At 44.4% G+C, this 15,473-nt stretch overlaps 1 protein-coding gene across 1 annotated transcript in view; it reads right to left on the bottom strand.

Annotated features, from left to right (window-relative positions):
- The window catches only part of LOC103181044 (ras-related protein Rab-31), a 41,934-nt gene extending 33,305 nt beyond the window's left edge, over positions 1 to 8,629 (bottom strand). The window contains exons 1-2 of the mRNA XM_007897245.2: positions 8,472 to 8,629; positions 333 to 412 (exon numbers count right to left, since the gene is read on the bottom strand). Coding sequence (XP_007895436.1) covers positions 333 to 412; positions 8,472 to 8,507 — 116 coding nt within the window. The 5' untranslated portion in view covers positions 8,508 to 8,629. The remainder of the gene's footprint in view (positions 1 to 332; positions 413 to 8,471) is intronic.
- Positions 8,630 to 15,473: the final 6,844 nt, after the last annotated feature.

Raw genomic sequence — 15,473 nt, 5'->3', positions numbered from 1 at the left:
TCCATTGCAGCATCAAGCTTCTGAAATGAGTCCTGTATCCCAACCTTAACCAATTGTCCTGATGATAACCCCCATTCCAGTTGTTAATCATCCTCTGGATAAGAAATAATTCCTGGTGTCTGTCCTGAAATTACCATTTACAACCCTGAACTAATGCCCTCTTGTAATGACGGCTTAACATATCTGCAAGTATTGTTCCGAGTTTACTTCCTCAATCTCCATTTCAAATCTTACACCCCTCAGAAGATCTCCTTTGAGACGTCTCTTCTACAAACCAAGATACCAGGGAACTGGGAAAGCAGTAGAACTGTCCATGCGTATTGTGTACTCACCCAATGGTAGGGAGAGCGTTGAGGTCGAAGATATCTTGGACAAAGCGGCACACAATGCTTGATTTGCCAACCCCTGTGTCCTAAAAGGATTGACAGAGATAAGTACAGTTACGTATAAGAAGAACATCATAGCAATTTTACCCCCCAGAATTACCCCACGAGACATGGCGACATATAGAAGTCTACCTAGATGTGGGCCTTGTTTTTATAATGGATGTTCCTCTATCATAAATGAGCAATTAAAAACATTGACTCATGATAGATATTGTTTCATAAATAATGAAGAAATCTGCAATTGCAGGAGAGTTTAGATGGAGAAATTCCTTTGAAATTTCATCTGATCTCACGGGTCATCTCTGGATTACCGGGTTGCACTGTATGACTTGGCAACTCACCATTTCAACAGGTGGAGAAGGTTGTCAATTCTAAAAGCCCCAAGAGAGTGAAAGCAAAGATGACTGAGAACAAAAGGAACGGTGACCTGAAGGTATGCATTGCTTTTCTGCTTCATCTGCATTCTGGCCACTTTTGATGGTCCAATTATTTTGTAAATTGCACAGATTTGGTGGCTTTCGAAAATCTCAACAATGTACATGTGTGCATGTAAGTAGAGGGTAGGATGTATTTGTGCACATGTGTGTGTGAGCACGTGTGTGTGTGTGCACGTGCACGCAAGGGTGTGTGTATGTGTGCTCAGGCGCTCACGTGCAAATGTGTGTGACAATGTATGTTCACTAGTTGCTCTCCTTTTCTACTGCACTGCGTCTAATCTGCGGTGTCCCTGACCTGGAAAATGGAAGACTGTTCCATTTATCAATATCTCTCCAGTTCTCTGTAAAAAGACAAAATATTTTCCAAAACAAAATGTGGATCACATGGCTGACAATGTCTGAATGTCCTCTGCTGGACTTATTATAATCTTTGCATTTGATATAGCGCCTAATCATGTCTCAAAGTGCTTCACAAGACATACTGTTTAGTGTTGTGTCCATGAATTTTACAGGCGAACGCAGTAGCTAATTCCACCCGGCAATGTTCCACAAACAGTTGAGAAGTGAATGGCCAATTTTATCTGGGGAACTGTTGGCCAGGACACAGGGAGAAACTCTTTCCTCTTTTCAAATACAATCATGGGATCTTTGAAGTCCACCTAAACAAGCAAACAGTTTACTGTCTCATCCAAAGGACAGCAGCAACAACAATCCAATGTTCCTCCTGCACTGCACTACAGCCTCAAGGAAGACTATGAGCTCAAAGTCTCGACGTGGACTTGAACCCACAACCTTAATCTTAAGGCACTAAAGTGAAGACCGGTGCCTGCAATGTCTGCTTTTTTTGATCCCAAAAACATCCAAGTGCTAATAAAGACTGAATTAGTAGGTGCTGCCACTTCTATGTGTACACATCACCCCCACTACCCCGTATCCATCAGCACGCAAGCCATGCTTTCAACACATAGGTCATGCCATCATCTCCTCCAACATATAGGTTAGACTTCTGGCAGCACATTCCTATCTACTACCGTCAACACATAAATCACGTGCCCCCATCTCCATCTGCTCACACATCATACTGGTCACGCTCCCTGTCAGCACATTTGTCAAACAGTGCTCAGTTGGTGCATCCTTAATACTTTAAACTAGAGGTGGTAACAATTTTCAAGATACACTCTTCTGAGCCGGATTGGAGACAGTAAACAGCTCTTTTTCTGCAGTTTTATAATCATCGTCGTCATCATAATAATTTGAATGCAACAAAAACAACAACAACAACTTGCACTTATATAGCACCCTCCATGCAAGGTAGGATGTCAGAGCATTTAACAGTGGTGGAGCCTAACTCCAAGACGGGGGGAGTGGGAGGTGGCCGTAAGCACAGTCGAACAGGATAGTTATCAGGCGGGACTTGAAAGAGGGGAGAGAGGGGGCAAGGCGGAGGGATTGAGGGAAAGTGTTCCAGAGTTTTGGGGTGTAGTGGCTGAAAGCACAACCTCCGATAGTGGGGTAGAAGGTGCGAGAGACGTGCAGGAGGCCGGTGTCAGTCGAGCGGAGGCTCCGGGTGGTGGATGGGGAATGAGGAGGTTGGAGAGGTAGGGAGGTGTCAGGGAGTGAATGGATTTGAACACAAGTGTGAGGAGCTTGAAGTTGATCCATTCTGTGATGGGGAGCCAATGGAGCCTGGCCAGAACTGGTGAGATGTGGGTACGGAGTTTGTTTGGGTCAGTATGTGCGCAGCAGAATTCTGAATGAGCTGGATAGCTAATAATATTCCTTGCATTTAATATAGCGCCTTTCAAGTCGGGAAGAGTGCTTCACAGGATTTACTGTAAAGGGTAGCAATTGAGTATTGGTCGGCAAACATGGCAGCCAATTTGCAAAAGACGGCAACTGTGACAGTGCAGTGCTCCCCCAACGCTGGAATGGAGTGTCAGCCTAGATTTTGTGAGTACAAAGTCCTAAAGTTGGGGATGACCCCACATCCTTCTGATTCAGGAGGCATGATTGCTATCAACTGAGCCAGTAAAGATACAGTAAAGTGTGACAATAATTTTGAGAAAACCTTTATCTGATGGGTTGATGGGTTTTAATTTTAGGTATTAGAGGCCACTTGGCCACTAACACAAGTTGGTCTATGTTTCGTCTGTTTAATCCAAGTCTCCGGCTCATTCCCATTCCGATTCAACCTATGTCAAACAGCTCAAGACCTCTTTGAGACTGAAACCAAATGTTGAACAAGAAAGGCCATTTATGAGTTATCAGCTCACTCCATCCCTAGAGAGTGGGGTCGATCGCGGGGTAGAGAGGAACACTGTTTACTGTCAAGTCGAAAGCACAGTAGTTATCTTGAGTTATCTGTCATTATTTTTACTGAAGAAATCTGTTTTGAACTAACTTGAAAAACTCCCCCTGAATGTCTAATGATGTTTTCAGCAGGAGATATGATCTGTGGCCCAGTGGATTCTCACTTCATTTTCTAGCAGAAGCTGTAAGAGTCTCGGGGGAGATAAAGGTCACGAGAAATTCTGATGAAGATGAGCCTTTGGCCCATTTGTTCTCATTGCTCCTTACCATCCTCACTAATTAACAGCATCAAATTGTTTCTTAAACAAGACCATTGCCCTGGTCTCAATCAACCTCTCCAGTACCTCATCATAGTTTTTCATTGCCCTCTCTTGAATAAAACACTTCCTAGTGTCTGTCCTAAAATTGCCTTCTACAACCCCGAACATATCCCCTCTCATCTCAATGCCTTGGTGTATCTGAAACTGTTTCAAGATATTTTATAAAGGTCCCTCTGAAACATCTTATCGATGCTAAAGAGCCTCCCTCTTATTTCACCCATTTAACTCTGAGGATATGGCTCTCCTTTGGATTCTCTCTTGAGGCCTGAGCTGCCACATAATGTCACAGAGAACTATGTATACTATTCCAGCTGTGGACTGACCAGAGCACTGATCAGCATGAGCATGACTTCTGGGAATTTGAACTCAGCTGATTTGGCAATGCAACCCAGGATCCTGCTCATTTTGTTTATTGCTGCCTCGCATAGTTTAAACATGGTGAGCAACCATAACGAACCCATGGTTCATTAAAGCACTGGCAGATCACAATGGTGCTTTTGCATCATGATGCTGCTGCTGGAAGGAGCTTTAGCAAAGGACAGGTTAGTCAGACACCTATAAAGTGTATTTCCAGAATTAGAATTTGTTTGAAATTACTGCAAAGGCAAATAAAACAAATTGGTCATTCACTCCATGGCTGTTGTCTCAAGACCCTCCTCTTCGACCTTGCTTTCTGTCACCCTCCTATCCCTACCCTCCCCGCCCTCCACCCATCCTGATCTCAACCACCAGCTCGGGTGCGGATCCCTGACTGTCCAGCGCCTTGGTACGTTCTCCTCGTGAAAGGCGCTATATAAATGTAATTTGTTATTGTTGTTTACGCGATATGGCTGAGTGCAAAGGACCTGCTACGTTCTCCTACAAAACACACAGTCACTACACTTTACAGCATATTGTATATCCTATAGAGCGCTTTGAGATATCCTCCCGGGGTATCTAATGTACAACAAAAATTTGCTTGCATTTAAATGGCTCCCTTCCCACAGGATAGCGTCTTGGAGCGCTGTACAGTGGTGAGGTTAGACACTGAATGTGAAGTTTATTATAATCACCAAGATGTCAGGACCCAGCCTGAGGTTGTGAAATTGGTTGACTCTGGCCTAAAATCTGTTTCCTCTTTCACAAATCATTTCTATGAGAAATTGTAATACAAGCAGTATTCAGAGAAAACACTTCCTTAATTTAAGACAAACCTATAGAAGGACAAACAGGGCAGGAAGAACAAATTGTGGAAGAAATAAAGTGTGGAAATAGTGGGTGACACAGTATTTGAGTCCGACGCAAATTGTAAACCCAGAGTCTCCACTCCACACCGCACTTACAATGAATGTGGGGGAAATGTTTCACACTAAAAACCACCAATGCATTACACAGTGTGTGAGATTTAAATATAGGATGCAAAATCAGGCTTGGTGGTTTAACCAAAGTATAAATCACTGAAAACACTGACTCAAAAGGCAGAGGTAATGACACCCTATAGGCCAATACCTTTTCGTCCTCTCTTGGCCTATTTTGTGTATGTGGATCCGGACGTGTGTGTTTTTTCTGCAAGGAGGATTATGTATTGTTTGACATATTACGTTTGGACCAAGTGTTGCCAATTGCATTAAAAATTCACTGTGGTGCAGGTCCGTGGTACACTGTGCTATGCACCTTTCTTGCTATGATGAGGTTGTGTTATTGGGATGAAGGAGAAAGCAGCAAGTTAACACTGAAGTGTAATAATCCCTGCAAAACCTCATCACATCACCGAGATGTGTTAAAGCACTTCACAGAATTTACTGTAAGCGCTACGAGATGCTAACCCAGATTGAAGAGCAATATATAAATTGAAGTTGTTGTTGTTGTGACTGTTTACTTTGATTGCTGGTCATGAATCATAAAATTATACGAATCCTACAGCACAAAAGGAGGCCATTCGGCCCATCATGCCTATGCCAGCTCTTTGAAAGAGGTATCCAATTAGTACCACTTACCCATTATCTCCCCATAGCCTTGCAATTTTTTTTCTTTTCAACTCTATATGCAATTCTCTTTTGAAAGTTATTATTGAATCCGGCAGTGCATTCCAAATCGTAACAAGCCAAAGGTGGATCCACGGTGCACCCGCCATATTATAATAATCCTTGCATTTGATATAATAATAATAATAAATCTTGCATTTGATATAGCGCCTTATCACGTCGCTGAGATGTCTCAAAGCGCTTCACAGGATATACTGTAAAGTGAATTGACTGAGTATTTTGTGGGCGAAGTGAACCCACCTTATAATAGGGTTGCCCCATACCTCATTGTCTTAGCCTTGAGACTTTTATTGTGGTCAGCCGGGTGAACAACACACACACACAGAAATCCATCACCATGCTTAAGAGTATCCAAGCCAAGCTCCTGAGAGTTACACATATTTATGGAAATGTCCTTGTCTTAAAAATCATGGTCTTAACAATTTAAGATCTCACAAATTATTAGAACAGTCTGGCCCCATTAAAGAGCTCAGAGTGATAACCCGCATGAAGATCGATATATAGATCCCAGGCGTTGTTGTTTAATGCAAACCTTGGATTATCCTCCCAATATGAAAAGCACACAGAGCAAGCAAATCCATCACCATGCTTAAGACGAGAGCTTAAAGCCAAACTGAGAGCTCCACATGTTTGATTTGGATAGCTTTTTTAAAAGAGCCAGCACAGACACGATGGACCGAATGGCCTCCTTCTTTGTTGTATAATTCTATGTGCATGCCTCCTACGCTTGAAAATTTCCCTAGAAAGCACACTCGCACCCCAAAGAGACTCACCTTGCTTACCTAAATCTGGAGAGTATTAAGCATATGTTGGCGAGAACCAAAGTGGCTGTGAGTGGGGGAGGTGTGCGGGGGCGGTGGGGGGGGGAGATGCCCCCAGAGTATCTTTTGGAGGTGTTGCTGGAAATTAACTACAGTTTGTCATTGAGCGCACGGTCTGTCCAGCTTTAGGAGATGCTCACACACCTCTGTCTGACCAATGCTCACAATGACCAATTCACTCTTCACCACCGAGCACTGCACAGCGCACACACTTAATATCCAGTCCAGTCCTTTAAACCAGAGTGACTCTTATTCTTAACAACAGACTGACAAAACGGGTCAGAAAACTCTTCCACATCTTTGTTCGAAATTGCTTTTTTAAAAATTACGTATTTAACCAAAAACGATGCCTTAAACTCCTGATAGTTTTCCCACTTAAAAACACACACACACACACACACACACACACGTGTCTATTGCAAACAAAATATTTTTCAAGGGAGGTGTGGGAGAGGAGAGGGGAAGAGAAGCAGAGAAACGAGAGAAACATTTGAGTTGACGTTGGAAAAGAGGCATTGCAAATACAATGCTGAAAGAGATTTCTTCCTTAACTTTTTTTTGAGGGGAGAGGGTGGGGAGAGAAAAAAAAGAGGAGTTAATGCTTCATTGGGAGACTTTAAAGGGACAATGCAGAGAGAGATTTCCTTTAAAACTTTTTTTTGGGGGAGGAGGGGGGGGGAATGGGGAGGGGAGAAAAGGGGGTTAAATGTCTTGTTGGAGACTTTAAAGGTTGCTGATTGACCGACTGCAAGGTCCTCGAGAGGGACAGGGCAAACAGCTGGCTGGACAGGGCAAACAGCTGGCTGGACAGGGCAAGCAGCTGGCTGGACAGGGCAAAGAGCTGGCTGGACAGGGCAAGCAGCTGGCTGGACAGGGCAAACAGCTGGCTGGACAGAGCAAACAGCTGGCTGGACAGGGCAAACAGCTGGCTGGACAGAGCAAACAGCTGGCTGGACAGGGCAAGCAGCTGGCTGGACAGGGCAAGCAGCTGGCTGGACAGGGCAAGCAGCTGGCTGGACAGGGCAAGCAGCTGGCTGGACAGGGCAAGCAGCTGGCTGGACAGGGCAAACAGCTGGCTGGACAGGGCAAACAGCTGGCTGGACAGGGCAAGCAGCTGGCTGGACAGGGCAAGCAGCTGGCTGGACAGGGCAAGCAGCTGGCTGGACAGGGCAAGCAGCTGGCTGGACAGGGCAAGCAGCTGGCTGGACAGGGCAAGCAGCTGGCTGGACAGGGCAAGCAGCTGGCTGGACAGGGCAAGCAGCTGGCTGGACAGGGCAAACAGCTGGCTGGACAGGGCAAACAGCTGGCTGGACAGGGCAAACAGCTGGCTGGACAGGGCAAGCAGCTGGCTGGACAGGGCAAGCAGCTGGCTGGACAGGGCAAACAGCTGGCTGGACAGGGCAAACAGCTGGCTGGACAGGGCAAACAGCTGGCTGGACAGGGCAAACAGCTGGCTGGACAGGGCAAACAGCTGGCTGGACAGGGCAAGCAGCTGGCTGGACAGGGCAAACAGCTGGCTGGACAGGGCAAGCAGCTGGCTGGACAGGGCAAACAGCTGGCTGGACAGGGCAAACAGCTGGCTGGACAGGGCAAGCAGCTGGCTGGACAGGGCAAACAGCTGGCTGGCAGGGCAAACAGCTGGCTGGACAGGGCAAACAGCTGGCTGGACAGGGCAAGCAGCTGGCTGGACAGGGCAAACAGCTGGCTGGACAGGGCAAACAGCTGGCTGGACAGGGCAAACAGCTGGCTGGACAGGGCAAGCAGCAGCAGAAAAGCAGCCCAGAAATACAAACAAAAAAAAAAGACCCCTCTCTGTGTTTGCAACATCGAGGAGAGGCAGAGAGAGAGAGAGAGAGGGAGAGAGAGAAGGAAGGAAGGAAGGAAGGAAAGAAAGAAAGGAGAGGGAGGAAGGGAGAGGGAGGAGATGGCAGTGAAAGCTGGGGATCTGGGTGTGAAGTCGCAGCAAAGTCCTGACAGCTCCCAGAGCCATGAATGGACTGGCAACAACTTTTGAGAGCATCCTGATCTCCAAACACCACCAACTCCTCCACCACACACACACACACACACACACTCTCTCTCTCTCTCTCTCTCTCACACACACACACACCCCTACACCACCCCCCCAAAAAAAAAAAAAAAAAATCTCACTAAATTTGTGTTCGAAACTCACCCCCAGGAGGCAAACTTTTAGTTCTCGAATAGCCATGGTGTGGTTCTGGAGTCAGGAAGCCTTTGTCATTGCTGATCCCACTTTGTGATTTCACCAAATTCTGGCACTTAAAAAAGAAAAAAAAAAGCCCCCACACACACACACACACAAAAAAACACCCCCCACCCCAGCACCAGAAAAAAAAACAATACAACTTCCTCTCTTGATCTCAGAGAGAAAGAGAAACACACACACAGAGAGAGAGAGAGAGAGAGGGAAGGAAGGAGGGAGGGAGAAAGAAAGAAAGAAAGAAAGAGAGAGAGAGAGAGAGAGAAATCCCTTGCTACCAGTCTGGTTTCCTCACTCAGAATTGAACGGAAACTATTCAGTTAACAACACGAAATGACACCAGTCACATGATTTACACACTTGGCATCTCCTGCAAGTTGTGGTCGAGGCAGTTTTTCGGTTGTTTCTTTCTTTGGGAAACGTAACGACCATCGCAATCGTCACCGTAACAATCCCTGCGTTTGATGCGGCGCCTTTCGCGTCTGCGGGACGTCTCGACGATCTCACGTTGGGTTACGGCTAAGTCGGAACGGTTCGACGTACGCTCATACCGGAGTGATTGTTCCTCAGAGATGTGCTCCGTTTGTTGCCGTATCCTGTTTGTTTTTATTTTGTAAGGGATGCATTTCCTACACCAGTTGCCAAGTTTGCTTACGAATGTACAATATTGTTTATCAAATAACAGGGAGAAAACCTTTTTTTTCGCGGGCAGAGCTGGACGATTGTGGCTTCAAATCCCATCACATGAGACAGTACACTCATTAAGAGGTCTCCTCTGCCTGTACAGGTAGTAATAATAATCCTCGCATTTGATATAATAATAATAATAATCCTTGCATTTGATATAGCGCTTTTCATGTCTTCGAGACATCTCAAAGCGTTTCCCAGAATATACTGTAAAGTGAATGGACTATAATTTTCTGGGCAAAATGTGGCAGCCAATTGCGCACAGCAGTGTCCCACAAACAGTCGTGAACATTAAAGATCTCATGGCGCTATTCAAAAAGGCAAAGGAGTTTCTCCCGTTGTCTTGGCTAACTATCGTCCAGTTAAGTTGATCACTCGCCTCATGGCTGTTTGTGGGACATTGCTGTGCACAAATTAGCTGCAGTGTTCACCTACAAAAATGCACAGTCATTTCACTTTACATTTGTTATTGTGAAGCGCTTTAAGTTGTTTCAATATGATAAGGAGCTATATCAAATGCATAGTTTATCATTACTAGCAATGTATTTGTGCCCGTGCTAACTTCTCCACTGGATCTAGGTAGCTACTTCACTTTAATTCCATTCATCTGCTCTTTCTCTGTAATTTTTTAAATTGCTTTTTGAGTATTTGTCCCAATTCTCTTTTAAGAGCTGTTATGGACATGTATTCAGCTTCAACAGCTATTTGTGCTAAGGCGTTTCATATTCCTAACAACCACTAGAAAAATAAAATAAAAATGTCTCCGAATTTTATTCTAATGATAATCCTAATAGGAGGTTGACAACCTGAAGAGAGCTTTATAAAGCGCAAACACAGAGTTATTGACTTGTTTTTTTTTAAAATCAGCCTTGGAGATAACACACTATTTTACTATCTGTGCGCAATGATTTAGTTACCATGTGTCTCTCAACTCACATCAATTTAAGGGATGGGTCTTATTGGTGGTAAGAAATAACATCAGCTTAAAATTACATTGTTGCCAGCAATTGACACAGTCTTATTTACTCTGTGTACTGATTGAGGGATAGCAATGTTGTCGGATGTAGGGGAAATGTGGCTGAGGCAGAACTGGTCCTATTTGGTGCTGTGGCCCACCACAGCACACCCGAGGCTATGCCCCTGGATGGGCCGAACGGCCTTCTTCATCCAAACCCAATTTTGTGACCTCCCCATTCAGCTGCTACATATGTGCACCGCCACTAAAGGGCGCTGCGGAGGGACCAGCGCCGGATGATTTTAACCTCCCTAAACCTTGGAAAGTCTCGGACCAGCAAACTCAAAACGGACTTGGACTCGAACCAGCGAGCTCCCAGGCCGTAAGTTACAGCTCTATCCACTGCACCACCAGGATGCCCTGACATCCTGCGATTCTATGAAACTTTCAATGTGAATTCCAAGTATGCTTGTCCCAAACGTAATAATAATAATCCTCACATTTGATATAATCATAATCCTACATGGTAAAATTATAACAATAATAATAAAGCGCCTTATCACAACGTCGAGATGTCTAAACGTGCTTCACAAAGTATACCGATAAGTAAATTGTGGGTGAAACCCGGCAGCCAAATGCACACAGCAGTGTCCCACAAACAGTTGTGGATTAAGTGACGAAAATATTATTATTGGCTAAAAAATGGATTCCTACTTACTGCTAGGTAAACAGAAATGTGTGGAGTAAGAAAACTTAAGGTTTTGTCTAAGGTTTCACCCTGTCCAGGAATCGAACATGGGTCCTCTCGCTTGCGAGGCTCTCTGAGGCTCTGAAACGCCATCCGGTGTGGAGGGCGCTATATAAATCCAAGTTATTGTTGTTGTTGTTGGCACATGCTCTCTAACCAATACGCTACAGTACTCCACTTAAACTTTCAACCAAATCAATGTGCAGACCCCTGTGTGTCTTATATATATTCTAAAGAAACACTAAGACCAGTTATTTTTTAACTGCTTGTTCTGAACGGGTAGTTAGTCCTGTTTGTCTGATCGGGAGGTTGTGTGTCTATTCTCTTCCTAACTAAACTGCATTTTGTACATGGCACTCCACCACACTCTGCACTCTGGTGCCAAGGTATTGTCAGCATCTTAAAAGCATTCCAAAAGGATTTGCTTCACACTTCATCTAACAGACTCCTTACGGATTAAATATCTTCACTGCAGGTGTCAGCCTGCTCAGTTAGTAGCACTATTGCCTTTGTATCAGAGTGTTGTGGATTCTATTAGTCATTAGGATTTTGGCCTCACAGCCGAGGCTGACGCACTAATGGAGCACTGCAAATTTGGAGGTGTTGTCCTTTGGGTGAGAATTAAAACCGAGGTCCCGTCTGCCTGTCGAGATGGATGTTAAAGATCCCATGGCACGATTCGAAAAGAGAAGGGAGTTTCTCATAGTATCTTTGCCATCACATCCCCCCACCAATAAAAAATGATCATTCACTTAATGGATGTTTGTGTGACTATCCTCCTTGGCGGGGAGGTAAGTGGGGTCTCCTTTGGAGCTGAATTGGCTCCAATGTGACATGCCTGGCAATGGAATGTCCGAATCGAGCCAGCCCTTGGTGGCAGTCTGATTCCTGAGCTAGGCAGGTACGCGATACTCCAGGGTACTGTTGATGACAGCACACCCAGCCTTGCTCATCGGCAGGACCTGGAAGGGCAGACCATTCATTGGGGGCAGGGAGTCATCCCACTCAGCTCCTGTTAACCCTGCAAGCCAAAGTCCTAATGGGTAGGATGGTCCTAGCTGGACAAGCAGCAGGAAAGCTTGCCAGACAGCAATATCAATGGTAAGCTACACGGTTTTAGATGGTTAGACTCCAGCAGTACCCCAACGCACACTTTGAGGTTCCCAAGCCTTGAATCTTGCCAACCTGCACCTAATACTTTCCAGAATGAGGTAAGCAGGATGCGTGGGGAGAGAGTGGGCATTCCATTACAACAATTTATCTCTGGGATTTCCACGTGTAGGTGGAAGGTATTGAAATCTCAGCTTGGTTTTGATACTCTTAAGCATAGTGATGGGTTTCCACTTGTGTCAGACACCCGGCTGATCAAAAAAAATTGTGGGACATCACTGTGCACATATTGGCTGGTGTATTCACCTACAAAATATAACTATTCCTGTTGACTTCCAGCCAAAGGAAACTGTTGGGGGGAAAAATCTTTTGCAAATGTTAATCGCAGAGAAGATTTCATTGAAAAGAGATAACACTAATACTGAGTGTCCTGCCAGGAGTCAGTGTCCCTTTGCATACCATATTGGTATTTCTTTCATTGCCATCTCCTTTGTGACTTCTTTGTGTAGCAATATTCTGGTGTTAGCCTGGCTCAGTTGATAGCATTCTTGCCTCTGAGTCAGTAGGTTTGTTGGTTCAGGCTCACATCAGGAACTTTGAACTCGTCTGAGCTGGCACAGAGGTAAAATGCTGGGGGAGCACTGCACTATCAAGGGTGCTGCCATTTGGATGAGATTTTAACCCAAGGTCTGTCTGTCTATTCAAATGAACTTTAAAAGATCCAATGGCACTAGTCAAAAAAAGGTGTGGTAGCCAACAAACCTCCAAATAAACTTGGTCATTCAATTCATGGCTATTTATGGGACATTGCTGTGCACAAATTGGGTGCCGGCATCTCCCATAAAACACAGTCACTACACTTTACAGCAAATCTGGTGGAGGACTTTGAGATGTCCTCCTGATGGTGAAAGTATATTAAATTTAATTAAATTAAATTAATGGGCTATTCCAGAAATTATATGCTTTGACTTGGTGAGCAATGAGTCAACTAACATTCCTCGATCTCTCTCAGCTTCACCCTTGGCAAGTTCAATTCCTCTACGTCGTACATATGTTATAATATAATAATTCCTGCATTTGATATTGCGCAGTCGTGGATTGAAAATGACCAATTTATTATTGTTTTGGAGGGATTATTATTAGGCTCTGTGTGGAGTAAGGAAACTTGCCCAAGGTTTCGCCCTGACCTGCCTGGAATTGAACCCAGGTCTCTCGCTTGCCAGGAGAGTGCTCTAACCACTGAGCTACAGGACTTGAGTTATTCTTTCTTCCTATATGTAGTACCTTGCATTTATCTGCCTGCCTGAGAATAATTATAGAACTTGCATCCATGTATTCCTCAGTATGGGTGCATTTAAATTATATTTACTGAGCTATTCCAGAAATGATATGTTTCCCATACATCTAAGTCTGTGGCAGACAGTGATTCACAATACTAAGCTCTCGATCTTTTCTTAAAAAAAGCAATAAAACAAATTTGCCAATGGATTTCCAGAGTGCAACTTCAGATTTTCAGTAATGTGCAAATTGTTCGGCATTTGCAAGGCCACTGCAATGGTCAGACATTTCCGCTACATATCGATTGTTTGCCCTCGGTCTCCAAAACTGTGCGTTAAGTATCACTCTTTCTAAAGCTGCCCATCTTATTTTCTTTGATTGTACATGAGGTGGCTTACTGTAACGATGCCTAAAATAAGCCAGGAAATGATTTGAGTGATAGTGATTTTCGGGGGAGGAAGTGCTGCAGATCAGAGATTTTTCCTTGGCCAGCCGGGTGTGTGGCACATGTGGAAATCCATCACCATACTTATGAGTATCCAAACCAGACTTAAGAGTTAAGAAAAAGAGTTAAGAAAAAGATCATAAGGTATGTTTTGCTGTTTTCAATTTTCAGAACAATATAAACCACTTGCCTTATGCAAACGTGGACCTCTGTAATAATGCAATGACCCATGCAAACAGAAATGTTGTGTATGCAAATAAATATGGCCTGGTGACAAAGTGCAGAACAACAAACAATGCAGAGTACGCTTCACTGATATTGAAGCGTACTTTTCAGTGTAGGCATATGCAAAATACCAAGATGCTATTTTTGACAGCAAAGGCAAATCACCTACAACAGATGGCAGTCAGAAACGCCTGGATAATTATAACCACAAGTATTTATAATAATAATAATCATAATCCTTGTATGTGGTACCCTTGCCTTTCATGTCGGGAGGTTGTCTCAAAGCAATATAGTCATACCAAGACTATTGTCATACCATGATTATACGGTGAGTTCAGGATCCTTGTCCTCATCTTTAAATTCCTCTACGCTCTTGCTTCACCCTAGCTCTGCGACCTCCTCAAACTGTACTATTTTAAATTGATGTCCTCGGGTTATCGACCCAGCCATCAGTGGAAATAGTTTCTCCTTGTTCACCCTATTGAATCCCCTCATAATTTTGAAAACTTCTATTAAGTCTCCTCTTAACCTTCTCTGCTCCAAGGAGAATAATCCTCGCTTCTCTAGCCTTTCCTGATACCTGAAGTCCCTCATTCCTGGTACCATCCTGGTAAATCTCCTTTGCACCCTCTCCAATGCCTTGACATCCTTCCTAAGGTGTGGGGCCCAGAACGGAACACAGTCTCTCGCTGAGGCTTAGCCAATGTTTTAACTTCCTGACTTTTGTATTCTATGCCCCTATTTATAAAGCTTAGTATCCCATATGCTCTTTTTAACAGCTTTATCTACCTGTCCTGCCACCTTCAAATATTTACTTATATGAACCCCCAGGTCTCTCTGTTCCTTCACCCACTTTTAAGATTGTACCATCAGCTTATATTGCCTCTCCTCATTCTTCCTCCCAAAAGGCATCACCTTGCATTGATCCACATTAAACTTCATCTGCCACACGTCTGCCCATTTTACCAGTCTGTCTATGTCCTCTTGCAGTGCTACTATCCTCCTCACTGTTTACTACTTTTCCTATCTTAGTATCATTGCTTAGAATATTGAATGATTTTTACCATTTCTCAGCTGGTCCACTAGATGGAACCATCTCACCAACGAGGAAGTAGCTTTCGGTGCAACTTATACTGCTTCCCATATACATTATCAGATACAATAATAATAAAAAAGTCCACGCATTTGGTATACCGCCTTATCGCATCTTCAGGAAATCTCAAAGCACTTCACAGAATATTTTGTAAAGTGAATTGACTGTATATTTTGTGGGCGAAACGCGGAAGCCAAATGCGCACAACAGCGTTCCAACAACACCAACAACAACAAAATGACATTTGTACAGCACCTTTCATGTGGGGAGAACGTCCCAAGGCGCTGGACAGTCAGTGTTTTGGACTCGAGCTGGGGGTCGGGGTTGGGGAGGGTAGAGCGCGGAGTGGGGGGGGGAAGGAGGGTGATCGAAAGCACGGTCAAAGAGAAGGGTCTTGAGATGGGTCTTGACTG

The sequence above is a fragment of the Callorhinchus milii genome, unplaced genomic scaffold, assembly GCF_018977255.1.
Source record: "Callorhinchus milii isolate IMCB2004 unplaced genomic scaffold, IMCB_Cmil_1.0 Scaffold2, whole genome shotgun sequence".
In the NCBI taxonomy this organism is placed as follows: Eukaryota; Metazoa; Chordata; class Chondrichthyes; order Chimaeriformes; family Callorhinchidae; genus Callorhinchus; species Callorhinchus milii.
Note: the sequence above shows the minus strand (reverse complement) of the source record. Positions and strands in the feature narration are given on the sequence as shown.